Source organism: Drosophila montana, unplaced genomic scaffold, assembly GCF_035044405.1.
Source record: "Drosophila montana isolate Dmon_TW-CO22-7 unplaced genomic scaffold, ASM3504440v1 contig_3733_1, whole genome shotgun sequence".
NCBI classification, from domain to species: domain Eukaryota; kingdom Metazoa; phylum Arthropoda; class Insecta; order Diptera; family Drosophilidae; genus Drosophila; species Drosophila montana.
In genome coordinates, this window is record NW_026998620.1 from 6,051,981 (window position 1) to 6,069,025 (window position 17,045).

General features: G+C 41.7%; 1 protein-coding gene across 1 annotated transcript; it reads right to left on the bottom strand.

The window, feature by feature from the left end:
* Positions 1–409: 409 nt before the first annotated feature.
* hb (hunchback) lies at positions 410–8,308 on the bottom strand. Its single transcript, XM_064693778.1, has 2 exons — positions 7,694–8,308; positions 410–3,358 (listed from the first exon to the last, which is right to left on the bottom strand). Exon 2 carries the CDS (start codon positions 3,344–3,346, stop codon positions 890–892), a length of 2,457 nt encoding a protein of 818 aa, XP_064549848.1. The 5' UTR covers positions 3,347–3,358; positions 7,694–8,308; the 3' UTR covers positions 410–889.
* Between the last annotated feature and the right edge of the window lie 8,737 nt (positions 8,309–17,045).

Genomic DNA, 17,045 nt, shown 5'->3' on the forward strand with positions numbered 1-17,045 from the left:
GTAATAAGTCTCGAGTTCGATTTGACTTTGGTTTACATTTCACAACTAGAAGCTAGGTAAACTATAATTTTGATCCATTTGCTCAGTTGGCAATCAATATTTTGTAAATATTCGTTTATACAATACTTATGGCTAATTATTTTGTAATTTGTATTATTATTATTAAATTTAAAAATGTTGTGGGCTTTTACATTTATTTGAGGATTCGTTATAAAATCTCTAGATTTGTACTTCTTTTTGATCGATATCAAAAATATTGTCATTATGCCGAAAGAGTTTCAGAAGAAATAAGGCAAAGCAGAAATAAATCAAAATCTTCTTGATTATAGTTCATTTATTCACTCGATATCGAGGCTTAACTTAAAACAAAATACTGAAATATTTAAAAGAAAATTATATTCGCATGTTGTTGTTGTTTTTTTGTTTTTTGTTTTATATTAAAAACTAAACATTTATTTTGATGAAAAAATAAAAGAATACACTAATTGCTGCTGTGTAATTTGACTTTGGACTCTTTGCTGGCTAGGCTTACAAATTATTTTAAGTTAATGTCGACTTAAAGTAAGAATTTTTTAAACCTTTTTCAGGGTTTTTGTTCGGTTAGCGACGCTCTTGTGCGTTCCCATTCGCTGGAAACCAAAAAGATACAGAAAAGGAAAGCTGATAGAAAGTGGGGAAAGTTTCTACATAGAGCTACAGTTAGAGTTAGACACGGATCTATTGGCTGTGGGCCTAGGCTTAGGTCTAGAGTTAGTTGGTAGCGTTTTTTGTGCGTTTTTGGCTTATGTACAATTCTCGACAACAAAATCAAACTTAAACTACGAGTATTTACAATTCTGGACAACGAAATATGTTAATAATAATTAAAAAAATAATATCTAATAACAAATTAGGAGTGCGCATTGCGGGCCATGTGCACGAAGAGGCCGACAGGTCCGTCGCACTTCTCGCCGCACATGTTGCACTTGAAGACGTCGTCGCAGCTGTGGTAGCCCATGTGGATGGTGTACAGCACGGCGTCCTTGAAGTAAATATCACAATACTTGCACTCGTAGATCGCCGGCGCGCTGCTGTTGCTTGTCGTCGTCGTCGTCGTTGAGGCTGAGGATGAGCTGGACACGGTGCCAGGGGTGGCAACGGTGGCAGCCGCAGTCGGATTGCTGCTGGTGCTGCTGCTGGCATTCGAACTGTTGCCGGAACTGGAGGCCGTGGAGCTGGCGCTGATGTTGACCTGTGGCACACGACCCGTTTCCATGGACTCATCCGCCGAGCTGGCGCCCGAGCAGGGATCATCCGCCAGCTGCTTGTTGGCGCTGCTGCCGGCAATCGGCGACGAGGCAGTCGGCAGCACACTGGACGGCAGCTTGAGCTGTTGTTCCGGCGACGACATGGCGGCCGATTTCAGCTGCAGCAGCGTGTCCAGCTTGAGGACACGACCCTTGCGTCGGGAGGCGCTGCTGCTGCTTATCAACGGCGTGTCCTCGTCCTTGAGCTTCAGGTTCATGGCCATGTTGTTGCTGTGCGGCAACTGTTGCTGCTGTTGCTGCGGCTCCTCCTTGACGGGCGTGCCCTGTGAGAGATCCATGGCCGAGTCCACGGACTTGCGCTCAAAGTCATCTTCCTGCTCCTCCTCCTCCTCCTCATCCTCCTCGTTTTCGCTGTGAGCTGGCAGCTGCTGCTGCTGTTGTTGCTGTTGCTGATGTTTCTGTTGCTGCTGTTGTTGCTGTTGCTGCAACTGGTCACGCATGCGCGGCGACAACTGGGCAAGGACTGCCGCCTGCTGCTGGGCTGCGAGCATTTGCAGATTGAGATTCCAGTAGGGGAAGAAGGCCATGTTGCGGTTCTGTTGCAGCAGGCTGGCCAACGGCGGCAGCAGGGCGCTGGGCAGGCTTGGCGCCTGCTCCACGCTGGCCACACTCTTCGCCGGCGATGGCGGGGAAACGGGCGCCACAGCTGCTGGTGCTGCGGCTGCTGCTCCGGCTGCTGCTGTTGGCATGGGAAATCCTTGGAGTGCTGCTGATAACTGCGATGTTGCGACTGGCTGCAGTACAGGCTGCTGTTGCTGCTGGGAGGCAGCAGCGGATGCGTTGCTGCGCTTGCTGGTGGAGCTGCAGCTGGAGCCGCTGCCGGAGAAGGACTTGCTCTTGGGTCCACGCCGCGTGCCATAGACATCGATGACCAGCGAGGGATTGGGCGTGCCATCCTCGTCCAGCACCATGCCGGGCTTGTGGCCATATTTGCGCAGATGCAGCTTGAAGCTGTGGCAGTATTTGGTGGCATAGTCGCAGTCGGCGCAGCGATACTGATAGACGGAGCTGTGCGACTTGCGGTGCGAGTTCAACATGGACTTGTTGACGCAGGTGTAGCTGCACTTGTCGCACTGGAAGGGCTTCTGGTTCTTGTGCTTGCGTATGTGGTACTCGAGATGGTGCTTGAACTCGGTGACAAACGGACACTTGGCGCACTGCAGTATCTTGTCGGGCTTCATGTGGGTGCGCGTGTGTGCCCAGAAGTCCACCTTGGTGATGGCCACGACGCCACACGTCTTGCACTTGTAGTTCTTCATCTTGCCGTGCGAATTATAGATGGGCATGCGTATGTTGCTGTCGTCGTCCTCGGACTCGGCCATGTACTTCATGTCCTCGCTCGAGTTCGACATGAGATCGTGCTCCTTCTCTGGCTCCGCGCTCGACTGCTGCGACTTGGCCGGCGACTTTGGCGGCGTCACATCCATTGGCGGCGTCAGCGCTTGCAGCTTGTCGCCGGTCTGTATGGCCGCTGCCACCGCAGCTGGCGCTGCTGTCGGCGTCGGCTGCGGGCTGGGGCGCATGTTGCCGCCGTAATAGTGCTGCATGGGATTGGGCAGACCCGGCGGCGTCAGCGGATTGAAGCCGCCCAGTGCCAGGTGATGATGCTGCTGCTGCTGCTGCTGCTGTTGATGCTGCGCAGCCTGAAAGTGTTGCTGGTATTGCTGCTGCTGCAACAGTTGCTGCTGCAGCGTGGCATCAAAGTGCTGCAGGCTGTTCTGATCGTTGTTGCTCGGCGACGGCGTCATCGCAGCCGCGCACAGTGTATCCATGGGCTGCTGCTGCTGCTGTTGTTGCTGTTGCTTGAGATACTGCTCCAGCTGGGTGCTGGGCGGATTCGGTGACGGCAGCGGGGATTGCCGCGGACTGCTCGCCCCACTGTTGCTGTTGCTGTGGTTATCGTGATGCTGCTGGGCATGATGATGATGATGATGATGCGACATGGGCTCCTGCTTGATGTTGGCTGCAAACATGCTGCTGTACCAGGCATTGTGCTGCTCATAGCTGGGCGCCGCTGTGCTCGTCTCCCAGTTCGGCATGTTGCTGGTGTGCTGTAATTGTTGAGAACAAAAAAAAGAGAGAAGACGGTTGCGATTGTTAGTTGAATGTTTGCTCAATGCGCCTGCGTCGAGTTTTTTATGCTTTTTGCCTCATTTTTTGTTTCTTTTTCGTTCTATTTTTATTTTTGCCACCCCTAAGCGTGCCACCCCAACCTCAGGAGTCGAGAGGGGTGGCCAGCTTGAGTGAGTTTCGCTTTGTACAAAATGGCTGGCGAGGGGTGGGCAGCGGAGGGGAGGGAGTACGGGCTATCCTTGTTTACACGGGGTCTCACCTAGCGCTGCTCGTGCTGCTTAATATATTCGTCAAATGTATTCCAATAATTGTGTGCTGCGAGTGTTCGCTGGAGTGGATGCTGTGCGTCTGCTCGCTGGATAAACAAACGTGTGACTGACTGGCGAATTGCAAATGGTTGTGGCTTATATATGGGCCAGGTAGACGTTGCACGCGTCAAGGGATTAGATGTGGAAAAGGTGACCGAAAGTCAGGTATCGGGTCGCGAAGTCGCGAGTTGCGAGTTGCGAGTCGCGAGTCGCGCGCTCACCCAGCTTCTTGATCCATTCAAACTGGATTAGAGCAACAACGAGGACAACAGCAACAACAACAACAAAAAGAATAAAAATTACGCGCATTGGATTTGGATGATCCGGGCCACGAAGCTTAAGCTATGCAGATTAGAACACAACGCAAACGCGTCGAGTTTTCCCCTCGCAAAATGGTCTCGCAGTGGATTAAAGTTAATCAGCGAGCAGCCAGGAGCGAATATGGATTTGGTCTTAGAAGGCGCAGCCTGCAACACTCGCAAATTTCGCGTTTAATAATAAAAAGCAAAAGGATTTAACTTAATTGTCGACACTACATGGAACTGGCCAGCAAGTGTGAGCGAGATAGCCGCATGCCTAGCTACATATATCTAGATAAGTAGACAGATTTATCCTGCGAACCATCCACAGCTGAAGCATTTGTCACAACAGTTGATTATCTCGAATTTGTTATCACTCGAAGCGCATAAATTAGTTGAAATTATTGTTTTTATAAATATATTTTAATGCGCTGTGCGCTGCATTTCTATTAAAAGTCGGAAAAGGCGATCATAGAACGCAAATAGATGTGCCGAAGGCAATGAAAAACTTGCAAACAAAAAAATGTGCACAATGCTTTTATATAGGTTAAGGGCATTCCACTCAATAACGGTACTCCTTTTTAAAATGTAATTTTTTAAGATCAATATTAAAGAAAAACAACATTTACAATATTCATAAAAAACTAGTAAAGTATTTCTTAAAAATAAAAAATACTTCTAAATATGTACATATTTCTACTAGAAGGCAAAAATAATTGATCTCTAAAAAATGGCCCATAACCATAACACCGTTTACTAAAAATTGATCAATTAAAAAAAAATTAACAAGATATATATATATATTTGTAATAAAATGTTTGCTAATAATATTAAAAATTTCGTATCCAGAAAACCATTTTGGCTAACATGATATATTAAATTTGATTTAATGGACTAACAACTTTTTATAAAAGTATCTAATCTTTTATATATTTGTTATTTAGAAACCAAGTTGAATTGTGTGCTCCACGAATAAATGGTATATAGAATATATATATATATATATATATACCTATACAACACTGATGTACACATATTTCCTAGCTGCTGCTGCTGTACTTTTTGCAGTGCCTTGTTAAGAGTTCTCTGCTTACTGCATTTTTTTTCTGCCCTCACTTTGATTTGCGTAGTTTTCAAATGTATTCATTAATTTTTCGATATTTTTTTCGTTTTTCCTATTGCAATTTCAGTGCAGTTGCCGCATTTTTGGCCAATTGTTTGTGCTTTTAAGTAAATATTATTAAAAACGCAAAACGTCAGCAACAGTCGGTCTTTGGGGAATGGGAACAGGGGAGAGGGGGTGACGATATGGTAATTGGGATTGGGGTTGGGGTTGGGGTAGGGGTTGGGGTTGGAGGTAAAGCGACGACTGGTAGCAGAAAATACTCGCAATACTTATGCATAATTGATGGTACAGGAAATTTTTGGCGCTGCAAAAGTTTTCTAACAAAACAACAACAACGAGAACAAGAACAAGAACAACAATAAAATTTGTTCGTTGCAGAATGTGCTTAGCATATTTATTTAATTTAGCTAGTGATATTTTTAAGAACCCAAATTAATTGGCTTGTCAGTGCAACAACAAAGAGAGCGAAAAGCTTGCGGGTTGTCTACTTTTTTGCGCACCCAACAACAGCAAGAAGAAGAAGAAGAGAACGAGCAACAATAGCAACAACATTAACAAAGGCAAAAACTAAAGGCCAAGTGTAAAATGAATATTACGCCAGCCACATATGTATGCCAGGATGAGGATGAACGGGCGGCAGGAGGTGCCTTCTGGCCAGAAGGGGATCGGGGCGGAGAAACGAGTGCGAATGCAACGCAACCGAAACTGCAAAGTAAACTAAACATGTGCTAGTCGTTTGGCCGACCCCCCCCCCCCCCTTTAACACAGTGCCGCTTCCCGCAACCCGCACCCCGCCTCCGCATACACAGACCACAACCACAGCTGCCACCGCCCCCTTGTAAAAATAAAACGGCAAAAATGGAAAATTCAGACGCAGAAAATGCGCCACAAAAAATGTTTTTGTTGTAAAATTGCAAACGGCATCAGAGAGGTTGGCAGGAGGAGGGGGGGGGGGTCAGGGGAGAGGGGCGCTGCAGCGTACATATGTGGATGAATGTGCATTATAAAAAATTATTTATATTTAGTTGTTGAAAACGTTGTTTTTTTTTTGTTTTGCTATTTTTTTTTCATTTCATTTTTTTTGTTTACTTTTTTTCTTTTATTTTTGTATTTTTTTTTTATGGATCGCGCGTGTTTTGGGTAAGAAACTGCATGGAATTCGATAGGAATTGGGTTTTCAATGCCAAAAAGATATTCATCTATTTGCTTATATTGTCGGAAAACATTAAAAATATCCTAAAACAGCTGACAATCATTTTAGCAACAGTTGCCAAAACATACAATAGTTAATAAGAAAAAAGGAAAGAAAACGAATGCAAGCAACAAAAAGAATTTAATTTCTGTGATTATTTCGAAATGCACTTTTGACAGTCGCCAACGAAATAGACATAAAAAATTGCAGCGTTGACTTTGAATTATAGTCGGGTGTCTAAAATTAAATATTAAAAAAAAAGAAAAAAACAGAAGCAAATCAAAAGAAATTGCTAAAAAGCCAGAGGACGGCGAGAAAGAAAGGCGGGCAAAAAATACAACATGCAGTCGGACATGTAAACAAATAAAATTAGCTGCCAGGCAACGAGCGAGCGAACAGGAGGGGGGGGGGGGGGGGGCGAGCGGCTTGTTAAACGGAGGGGCAGAGGCGGCGAATGCCGGGGGTCGCTGTGGGGCGGCGGGGTCTGGCAAACTGCACGGGCAAAAAACAAGTTCGCTAGATCGGCTAAAAGCCAGACAGATTTTGAAATATTGTTTTAGAATTTTTGCTCTTGCATTTTTAGCAAATGATATGTATGAGTGTGTGTGAGTGTGCATGTGTGTGTGTGTGTGTGTGTTTGTCTTTAAGGTTAGACACAAAAAGAAGCACTCGATAACAACAACAGGGAAGGGGGAAGAAAAGAATGGATGGGTGATTCCGATACTGTGAAGATCCAACGTAATATAGAAAATTCGAAAACTGAAGAGAACCAAATAAAAAATCAAGTTTCTAAGATATTCAGTGTGGCAAAATAAGTAAAAGTTGGGCAAATGTATCTTCAGCAACGCAGCTGAGAGTACTTTGGTATTAGTTATTTTTAGAATCTAAAACTAGAAAATATTTAAATATAATTGAGATCTATTAAGCAAAAATATGGTAGACAAAAAGTAAAATAAACAACCAAAAATACAAAGCTAAAACCTAGTTGACTATTGGCCATAGTATTTGTTTATTTTCGGACTTTACCAAATACTGTTATACAATGGATCTATAATTGTTTTTATTATTTTCCCCAAAATATTCCCTAACGTTTTTCAACACCCACCACAACTATTAAATCGCGATTTATGTTTATCGGCATGCCTCAACATTTTGTTATTTGCGCTGTTCCACCGAAATTTGAATCAAAACGTTCGGTTGTTGTTTCGTTTGTTTGTTTATGTGCTGCACCACGGTTGCTGTCAGCCCCAGAAATATGGAGTGCACTTTCCTCTAACTGTAAATCTATTACTATTACTTTTTGTTTGTGTGCCGCCCAGAGAGCTCCCAACATGCTGAAGGTTAAATGCACCATAAAGCTGTTGTTAAATAAAGTGATGTTTACGTACCTGAAGCGACTCTGAGCAAATCTCAAAAAGTTTTGTTCCGAAACGGAAAACGGGAAACGGGAATCGGGAACAGGAGCGGCAGCTGCTGCAATGAAAGCTCTCGCGCTCTCTACACTTGACCGCGGCACCGTTAAATTAAACAAAACTGCGATAAACGTGCGTGCGAAACTAAAAACGCGCACAACGTACAAGCACACACACTCGAACACACGCACACGTATTCTCGTAGGTGCGTTGGTGTGTGGTGGCTGCTCCTTTTTGGTCGTTTTTATCAATTTTTTTTGCCTTTGCTTTTTCGTTTTTTTGTGCGGAGTTCGCGCATGTGCAAAAAAACTCTTTTTGAAGGCTGCTCAATAATTTGTAAATCGTTTTCTAATGTTTAATACTTTTTTGTAGCAAGATTTAACACATTCACTGGCAGTTAGTTTGTTATGTAGTTTTTTAATGTGTGTGTGTGTGTTATTTGTTTTTTGTTAGAGCTACTGTGTTTTTGGTTTCGCTTTCGTTTTGCTTGAAGAACTCGTCGTCCTTTCTGAGATTGCTGATGGTTGCTCCTGAACGACGTTCGGCTTATGCGAGGCACTGAGCACGACTGACGCGAATTCGTGCTCAACTAACACTAGTCATAGCTGAAAAATCTCCGCATAGTGCAGAGCTCTGGTCCAAAATCAACTCAAATGCAAAGAAACAAATGTCAAAAATGCATGAACAAAAGCAAAAACACAAAAATACTCACGCACACACACACACACAAAACGCACGCACAGCAGCCGTGCCGAGAGCCAGAGAGCAGAATATGCTCATTTCGCACAGTTACAACGTCAAAAACATTGCACTCAAATCGGCTGCTTGCTGTAACTGACTCAAAAGCAATGAGTGGAATGCACCCCATCCCCAAAAATCGGCGCGCAGTGACTGGTCGCTGCCTCCCCAAGCTCTCTCGCTCACTCTATCTCTCACTCACCCACTCCCTCTCTCTTTGTTTCTCCACAGAGCACATTCTCTTCGTCCTGGTGTGTGCGTCTAATATGCATCCTTTGGCTACGCGCTGCATTTGCTGCACTTCACAATTGCAGCTGTCGTTATTTTTGTTTTTTTGCCAAAATTTGCTTCATTATTGATTATTGATTTTTGGTCCACTTCGTCTGCCTTTGGCCTCTGCCCACTGCCGGCTCCATGGAGTCCTTCTCTTGGTTGTGTTGGGGCGTGGTAGGCTGCTGCATTCGGTAATTATTTTCTGTGCTGCAACTTAAAGCCCGCAATTTGGGGCAATGCTTGAATCGCACAGGACAATTTTGATAGAGCGTAACTTGGAATAATGAACGAAGAGATTGATGCACCATGTTTCTGGGGCAGTTGCATGTTCATAACGGCTTTGTGCTTCGCCTTTCAAATGATATGTTTATGCAATTAACAGAGAATGTTGTGACATTGAGGTTATGATTGAATGCATATTAAGAGACTAAAAACTTTTTGGTGTATATATTTTTTAGTAAGGGCTCTAGACCGAACATAACATGGACATAAACAAAACCTTAAGCCGGATTAGTTAGATAAAAGATAAAATAACCTAAAACAGATATTTAAAAATAATAATTTTTCGTCTAAAACCGATTTCTTTATAAATTTAAAAAACGTTATGATTAATAGGAAAATCAACCAGTGATAATTTCAGTATGCCGCATATGCAAAATTAAAATAATCAATTTAATTGTTTTATTTGAAATTTTGAACAAACGTAAGATTGGAACCAAAGCCTTGGTTCATGTTGGTTCCAACTAAACCAATAAAAACATTTGATCCGTTTAAATCAATGATTTATAGTTATATTTGTAACTGGCTATATGCGAATTTGCAAGTCAATTTTTACGTAATTTTGTAAAAAACAGTTAGTTTAATACGATAAAAACAATTAAATAGCAGTTAATTAATTTATTTATTTATTTTTAATATATACTTTGCTTCAGGTATGTACAATTCTTATGCATATATCAATTTTATAAAGATTCTAAAAAATACATGATTAACATTTGTCAAATTCGCATTTAAAGATACATTTTTCTTAGCACACTTATTTTTAAATGTTTTGAAAATTTAATAATGGTAGTTTAATATTTAACAAGGAGAAAATCAGAGCCAAAAAGTGGATATATTTTTATGTCAAAGATACGATTTAAAAGATATTTCAATAATTTTGAATGACGTTAATAACAAAGTAAACTTTTTGAAAATAAATTAAAAAAACTGTATTCTTTATGGATACGTAATCAGATTTAATGTGGAATGTACTTAGTAATATATTTATATTTTAATTATTATATTTTTTAGATAATGGAATCATCGTCCGGTTTATATTTTGGGTTTCTGCCGTTTTTTTCCCATGCTTTTAATGCATAATGATTTTAGCTAAATTTTAATGAACATAAACAAGCAAAACGCGAAATTTTAAGGCAAATATTTGCAAAACAACCGTTGGCCCAAAACGCAAACAAAACTCCGACAATATGCAAATACACGCAAAGGACACTCGCTGCGAAGCTGGCTGAACAGGTAGCCGGACAGGAGCCAAAGGCAGAGCCGTAGCCGGAGCCGGAGAATTGCAGGCAGGCGCGCATCATTGACGTCGTCAACCGGATTAGAAGAAGTGCAACCGGACTTTGCAGCGGATTTGCGAGTGCTGAAGAAAGGATTAAAGAGACGACTACCTGGCAGTGGGCGGACTTGCGACGGCGTTCATTAATCCCGCATCCGCGAACAAAACCGCCGACGTAGCCGCGGCTGCCGGGAAACTAGAGCAGCAGCAGGGAGTGCCAGAGCCAGAGCCAGAGACAGAGATTTAAAAGTGATTTAAATTTTGGCTAGGCGACTGCATAATCCAACATTACGCGGCATGCTGGAGGATCAAGGATCAGCGACTCTGATCCTGATCCAGTGTTGATCATGTGATTAGCGCTGCTTAAGGCGGGCGCGGGCGTGCGTGGAGCCGCCCAAGTTATGTAAAGTTGTCGCAAAGCCAAAACAAATGTTCCTTAAGCCGCGCAGCCGCTGTCCGCTCGCTGGCTCAAATCCACCAGTCCGCCAGTCCGCAAGTTCGCACATGTCCAGGCGCGTCTCGCTTGACCTTTTAATTGCTGATCGTGATAACAACTGTCATCTAATTTGCTCCGAGTACAGAGTTCAAGTGTTGTATGGAAATGATATGCTGGCTTTGCATCAGCCTTTGTTCGGGCAATGTCAACAGAGATCCTCAAGATCTAGAGTCCTTAGCCTTAGTCCTTGTTGTGAACGGCACGCTTTGTCCTCCGGTGGTGTTTTTTTTTTCTTTTCGAGATCAAGATCTCATATGCAAATGCGAATCTTGCGGTTGACCGAATTTCAATTGATGAGCCCATATCCAAATCCGCACCCCAAACATTTTTCGATCTCAATTAGTTTTGTTTGTATTTGGCGCACTTTTCTGCTGACCTCTCTCCCTTGAATATCACCTTGAGTTTTTAAGCTGATTTCATGCTAAGGATGATGTGGCATTTTCTTTGGGTTTTCTTTTTTGAGTGTGCGTGTATGTGGTTTTTTTTCTCTCTCTTTGATCTTAATTAGTTTTCCAGCTTGTTTTTTAAAGGCTACTGTGCAGCCTAATTGAGATCTGATTCTGCGGTAAATTGAATTGTGTTGTACAGCAGAAAAGCCTATCTAAGGAAATGTCTTTCAATATTTGCCTCTAATATATGCCAGACCCTTGCAGAAAGTTATATGTCCAAAATTTGCATCTTAATAAATCAAATGGCATGTTGTTCGCTGAGATACGCCCACTCGGGCAAGAGATGCGGGCATAGTTTCGCAGAAATATTATGCTAAACAGCGAGCAGGACACATCCGTAAATCCTTTTTTAGCATGAAAAACCGAAGGATTAAAAAAGGAAACTAGAGCAACAACGCGACCCAGACACAAGCCCAACAACAGCGACAACAGATACAGATACAGATACAGATACATGAGCCTGGCAAAATAGTTGCTCTAATTTTGATTGTTTTGCTTAATGGTTACGCCGTAAAACTGGCTGAAAAGCAACAAAAGCGTGAAGGACAACGCGCATTACGGCAGGACAATTGCCCGTTTCGGTGGCTTCGCGGCCTGGCCGTACGGTATTTATGATCTACGTGTATGTATAGATAGATAGATATTTTGCATGTCCAGGTAATGAGTTCTGGCCCGTTGGCCCAACAATGAAAATTACTGGAAAATCACGAGAAACTTCCTTAACACGAGCAGACGTCAACGCCTCAAATGCTTAGCTACAACTCGAGCAGCTCGTCAATGCTCATTAGACTGCTCTAGTTACGATTGTCCAAGGACTCGACTGCGACAGGCTGAGCCACAGCCACAGCCACAGCTATAGCCAAGAGGCCAAAAACTCACTTCCGCGTAATATGCCGTTTTTTAGAGCTGCCCAAAAACCATAAAACATTCAGTTTTTTATGGCCCAGGCGACGCAGGTAGGACTCTGGCTGAGGCGGATGCGGCTGCTGTTTTTTGTACCTTAACCCTTTCACCATTAAGAAAAAAAAAGAAGAAACACCGCCTCGTCCTGTTGCTTTCTCTTTCTCGTTGTCCTTGCCGAATTCCGGCGAAACTGGCTTACGCTCCGTGTGTGTGTTTTTTTTTGTTTCCAGCTAATGTCGCAGGCTTTGTGTTCTTTATGATCTATCGGTTGTGTTTTTTATGACGCCCATTGTTCCTCACCTTGCACGGCGAATAGTTGCACTTCCTTAACCCTTTGGCGAAAGTTCTTGGCCCGTTTGCCCGAACGGGTTAAATGCTGGCCTGTGCATTCTTTATGAGGGCTTTCAAACATTCTTGAACTCGAACTCGCTTCCAGGAATTGAGTATCTGCTCATTAGCCATGCCAAAGGGTTAAGTTTTGTTGGGTTTGCTTTTATGGATGCCGTTAAAACGATCGGAAAAATGGGTTAAGTTGCAATGAAAAAATTAAAAAATATGAATTTATGTTTGAGTATGCATATATTGGAGGAATACTAGAAAGAATCGTTTGCAGAAAACTAAACTAGGGAAAAGGATTACAAATTATTTAAAATATTTATTTAAGAATTATTAAAATGGTAAATTATTTAAATGCGTGCTAAAAAATGATCTTTTTTTATATTGTATATTGTCATGTTCTTCATATTGTCCAAATTCATTACCCTGGTTTTTGGTGCGAGGCTTGGCTTATTTATAATATCCGTTTGTTAAATATCTCTCCAATATACTTACATATAGTTAGCCTTTTGGACTTGTACTGAAACTTATTTTCAAAGATCTTTGCTCAAATTTGCTCAAATATATTTGAGGAGTTCTCGCACTTTTCGGGATATCCATTCCTTCTTGGTGGAAACGGTTCTCTAAGATTTGTGGGTGATGCTTCGGGTTCAAGTTCAAATCCAAGATAGAAAAAACGTATCAACGATGTTTTTGAATTAAGCTTCTAAGATCTTAATATGAAGTAAATAATACAAAGGTTTAATAAACTAAAGTTTATTTTGCGCCCTCAAGATTCTGTCCACAACTTTTGGTTTTTAATTTGATTGACTTTTGACTTTAAATGTATTTTCAAATATATCGAAATGAACCTGCTATGTATGTACACATGCACACATGTATGTAAGTATATAAGTACAAATGTATGCATGTTTGTATGTATGTATATATGTATGCATGTATGCATGCATATATGTATGTTGGTATATATATATGTCCGTATTTATGAATGTGTGTATATATGTATATACATATGTATGTATGTATGTATATATGTATGTGCAATATTAGTACGCTTGCATATAAATGTATGCGTGTGTATGAATGCGTGTATGTATATATCAGTGAAGGTATATATTTTTGTAGGCATGCATAAATGTTTGTATGCAGTACGCATGTACGAGATGTATATATGTATGTATGCAGATATGTATGAATGTATGTTTGTGTGTATGTACATATGTATGTGTGTATGCATGTGTATATGTATTGATGTGGGTACGTTTGTTTGTGCTATGTAGTATGAATGCATATATGTATGTACTTAAGTGCGTACGCATGTACATGTATGCGTGTATATGTATGTGTTTAATGCTTGTATATCTATCTCTATAAAAAAATGTTGCATGCAACTTTTTTGTTTACCAACTGAACGGCGAGAAACTCATATTCGAAATTATTTGTTCAAATCCATTTGAGGTGTGTCTTTCACTTTTTGGCTAATCCATTCTTCCTTTGTATAAATGGAGGTCAAAGATTCGGTTGGTGATATGAAAATTCATTTGATACGTGTTTCAAGTTTAAAGTTCCGATTGGGCTCAAACTCATTTTCAAAGCCCTTCATACATTTGTCAACGATTTTGGATATTCAATTCGCAACTGTGGTAAATTGGCGGATATTGGTTGATGAAAGTTATTTTCAAAGATCTGTGTACAAATTCATCTAATATGTGTTTCACACTTTTCGTAAAATCAACCGCTCTTGAATACAAAATGCGGGCCCAAGGTGAAACCAACGACTTTAAACTTTTAACTAAGTAAAATATAACTTTAGATATACATTTTCTACGGTCGGAATATGGGTGAAAAAGTTTATTCTAAAATTTGAAACTCAAAACTTGACACGGTCAACTTCATTAATAATAATGTCCCTAAGATTTCTATAATCAATACTTTAGATAGACACCAGGGTCAATGGATAAAATGTCAACAAAAAACCGGGAGACATTTTGTGATTATTCCGACACAATGTACTTACATATATATATTTAGACGCTTATACTATTCTCTGTTATAACCGCAAGTAGAAGTATTTTCAAGAAATAACTAGACAAGAGTTGAGGCTTCGTAAACCTTAGCATAGAATCTACTTCTTAGACTCGCATACGGCCATATGCATTATTATTATTTGGACACAAATCATTTGCGTTGCCTGTACCCCATTGGGTTACATTTGTAATGCGCCTGAAATGAATCCCACTAAGTCGCCGTTTTGGGTCGTTGTCGGCGCATTAAAATCGAAACGCATTTCCACAATGGCCAACACAATTGTTGACTGAATATGAATCCCAAATACGAATACGAATACGAATACGAATGCGAGTTCGAGTTCATTGTATAATGAGCATCGTCTGTGGCTGCGGCTGTTTCTGTACCAAATCCCAAGCTTAGGCAATTGGCAATTCGGAATAAGCGCCAAAAATGCCCAACGGTCTCACCCCGAGCATACTCGAGCACGGACCATCTAATCAGTCCGGCTGGCAGTTATACATTTTCACACTTTCGTGACCCCTGCGGTGCCGTGGCCGGGGCCGGGGTCGGGGGTTGGCCAATGGTCATTGGTTAAACAACGAGAGCGCACGTCGCCGGCGCTGACCCCTTGTCAGCGTCAGCAGAGGTTAAAATTAATGCGAATACTGTGAATGTGTCACAGGAATTGCGTGAATTCGGGGTCACGCATAAGACGCAGCGTCAAGGAGGCAGCATGCTGGCCCCGGGGTTCATAGGGGTGGCCACGGCCAGGGGCAGGGGCTGCAATTTTCAAATTTATTGCTGCACAAACAGAAATGCTCTAAATTGTAACAATTTCGATTCGCACACACACACACACACAGAGAATGGAAAACTAAAAAAGGATTTTTGCTTGTCGCATTTCCCATTGTTTTGCATGTTGAGAAATCGTTTCGAGGATCACAATCGGAATGGGTCCTGGGACGACCAATCGACCAATGGACGAATGGACGGCTGCGGCTGACCCCTCGCCCCTAGCTTGACCTTTTTTCGTCTTGATTCAAAATAGTTGGCACATTTAAATAATTATTCATTGCCCATGGCATTGAGTCCACAATGCTCATCGCCGATCTCAGTGTTGCCATCGCAAATGGCATTTAATTGTTGACCCCTGGATTAGAACAGACGAGTTTTATGACCAAAATGTAACGGATTTCGGCAACAGCAAACTCAAAACTGTAGCGAAAAACGCAGCTGCCCCTGGAAAATGTTGCCACATGCATTTCTATATAATATCTGCAGTTATGGATTTTAAATTCATTTTTACATCATTTTCTGCATAAAAAACAGCCTAACCCAAAACCCGAACCGATTCATATATTTGTGCTAAGAAACTTTCTGAGGCCCTGAAAAACTTGAGCCCCATCTGTTGTATTTATTTTATCATATTTAGTATACGACAATTTTGGGTAGATATTAAATGTAAATAAAAAGGTTAATATTAAATTAAAAAAAAAAACAAGAGAATATAATAGAGCATATTTAACATTTCGAATTTTGGAAATAGATAATAAAAGAGAAAGTCAGGATATTTCCGGCACGCGAAGATTTAATGCCCCTGTAGACATTTGCCTCACGGTTTTGTCGATAAATATGTGAGAATAGTAAAGCTGGTAAATTCTGAGTTTAATGAAAATATTTTGTCTAACTAAAACTAATTTTCCAACTCATTTTCCTTCCTATAGGGCTACATAATATATTGGTGCGATCTTGATAAGTTTTAGCTTATATGTATAAGAAGCATAGTTAATCTAGTAAGAACTGGGGTTAGTCAAGATATCTCGATAAACAAAAAAGTTCTTCATACAAGAGCCCACTTTTCGATCGATCTTTCTCCTATGAAAAGTATGTTATATATACGTCCGATCCGGCCGGGTCCGACATATGAACTGTTTCTAATATAAAGACTCACCTAAGCAAAGTATCACAACTTTAAAACTGGGACATAAGTTCGCATAGAAACAGACAGATGGATAGACGCACGGAACTGCTTATATCAATTTCGCTATTAATGCCGATATCATATAGAATATATATACCTTATGGGGTCAGAGATGTCTCCTTCTATGTGTTACACATTTCATAACAAAATTGTTATTTCAATATTATATAAGCCCCCTTCAACCTGGCAGAAGCGCCAAGTATCTTTGAATTGTACTGGATAAGAGGCATAGTTTTCAGGCGCACATCGACGGCCTTCTTAAGCAGTGCCGCTATAAGATGGCCAAGGCCAACTGGCTACTAAACCCCAACAGCCCATTGCCACTTCGCTGCAGAAATTCTACCTTGCACAGAGACCTCAAAATGGAGACCATAGACAGCCAAGTCGGAGCATTCGCCAACCGGTACAACGAACGCTTGCAGCGACACTGCAGCCGGGTAGCAAGAGACCTCGCTGGGAGGTGTGCAGTCAGGAGGCTCAAGAGAAGATCGTTCAAGGACCTCCTCCGACCACGACATAGGAGACGCAAATGGCAAAACGTATTTTGATACGTCATCTAGAAATAAAGATATGCATGCCCAAAA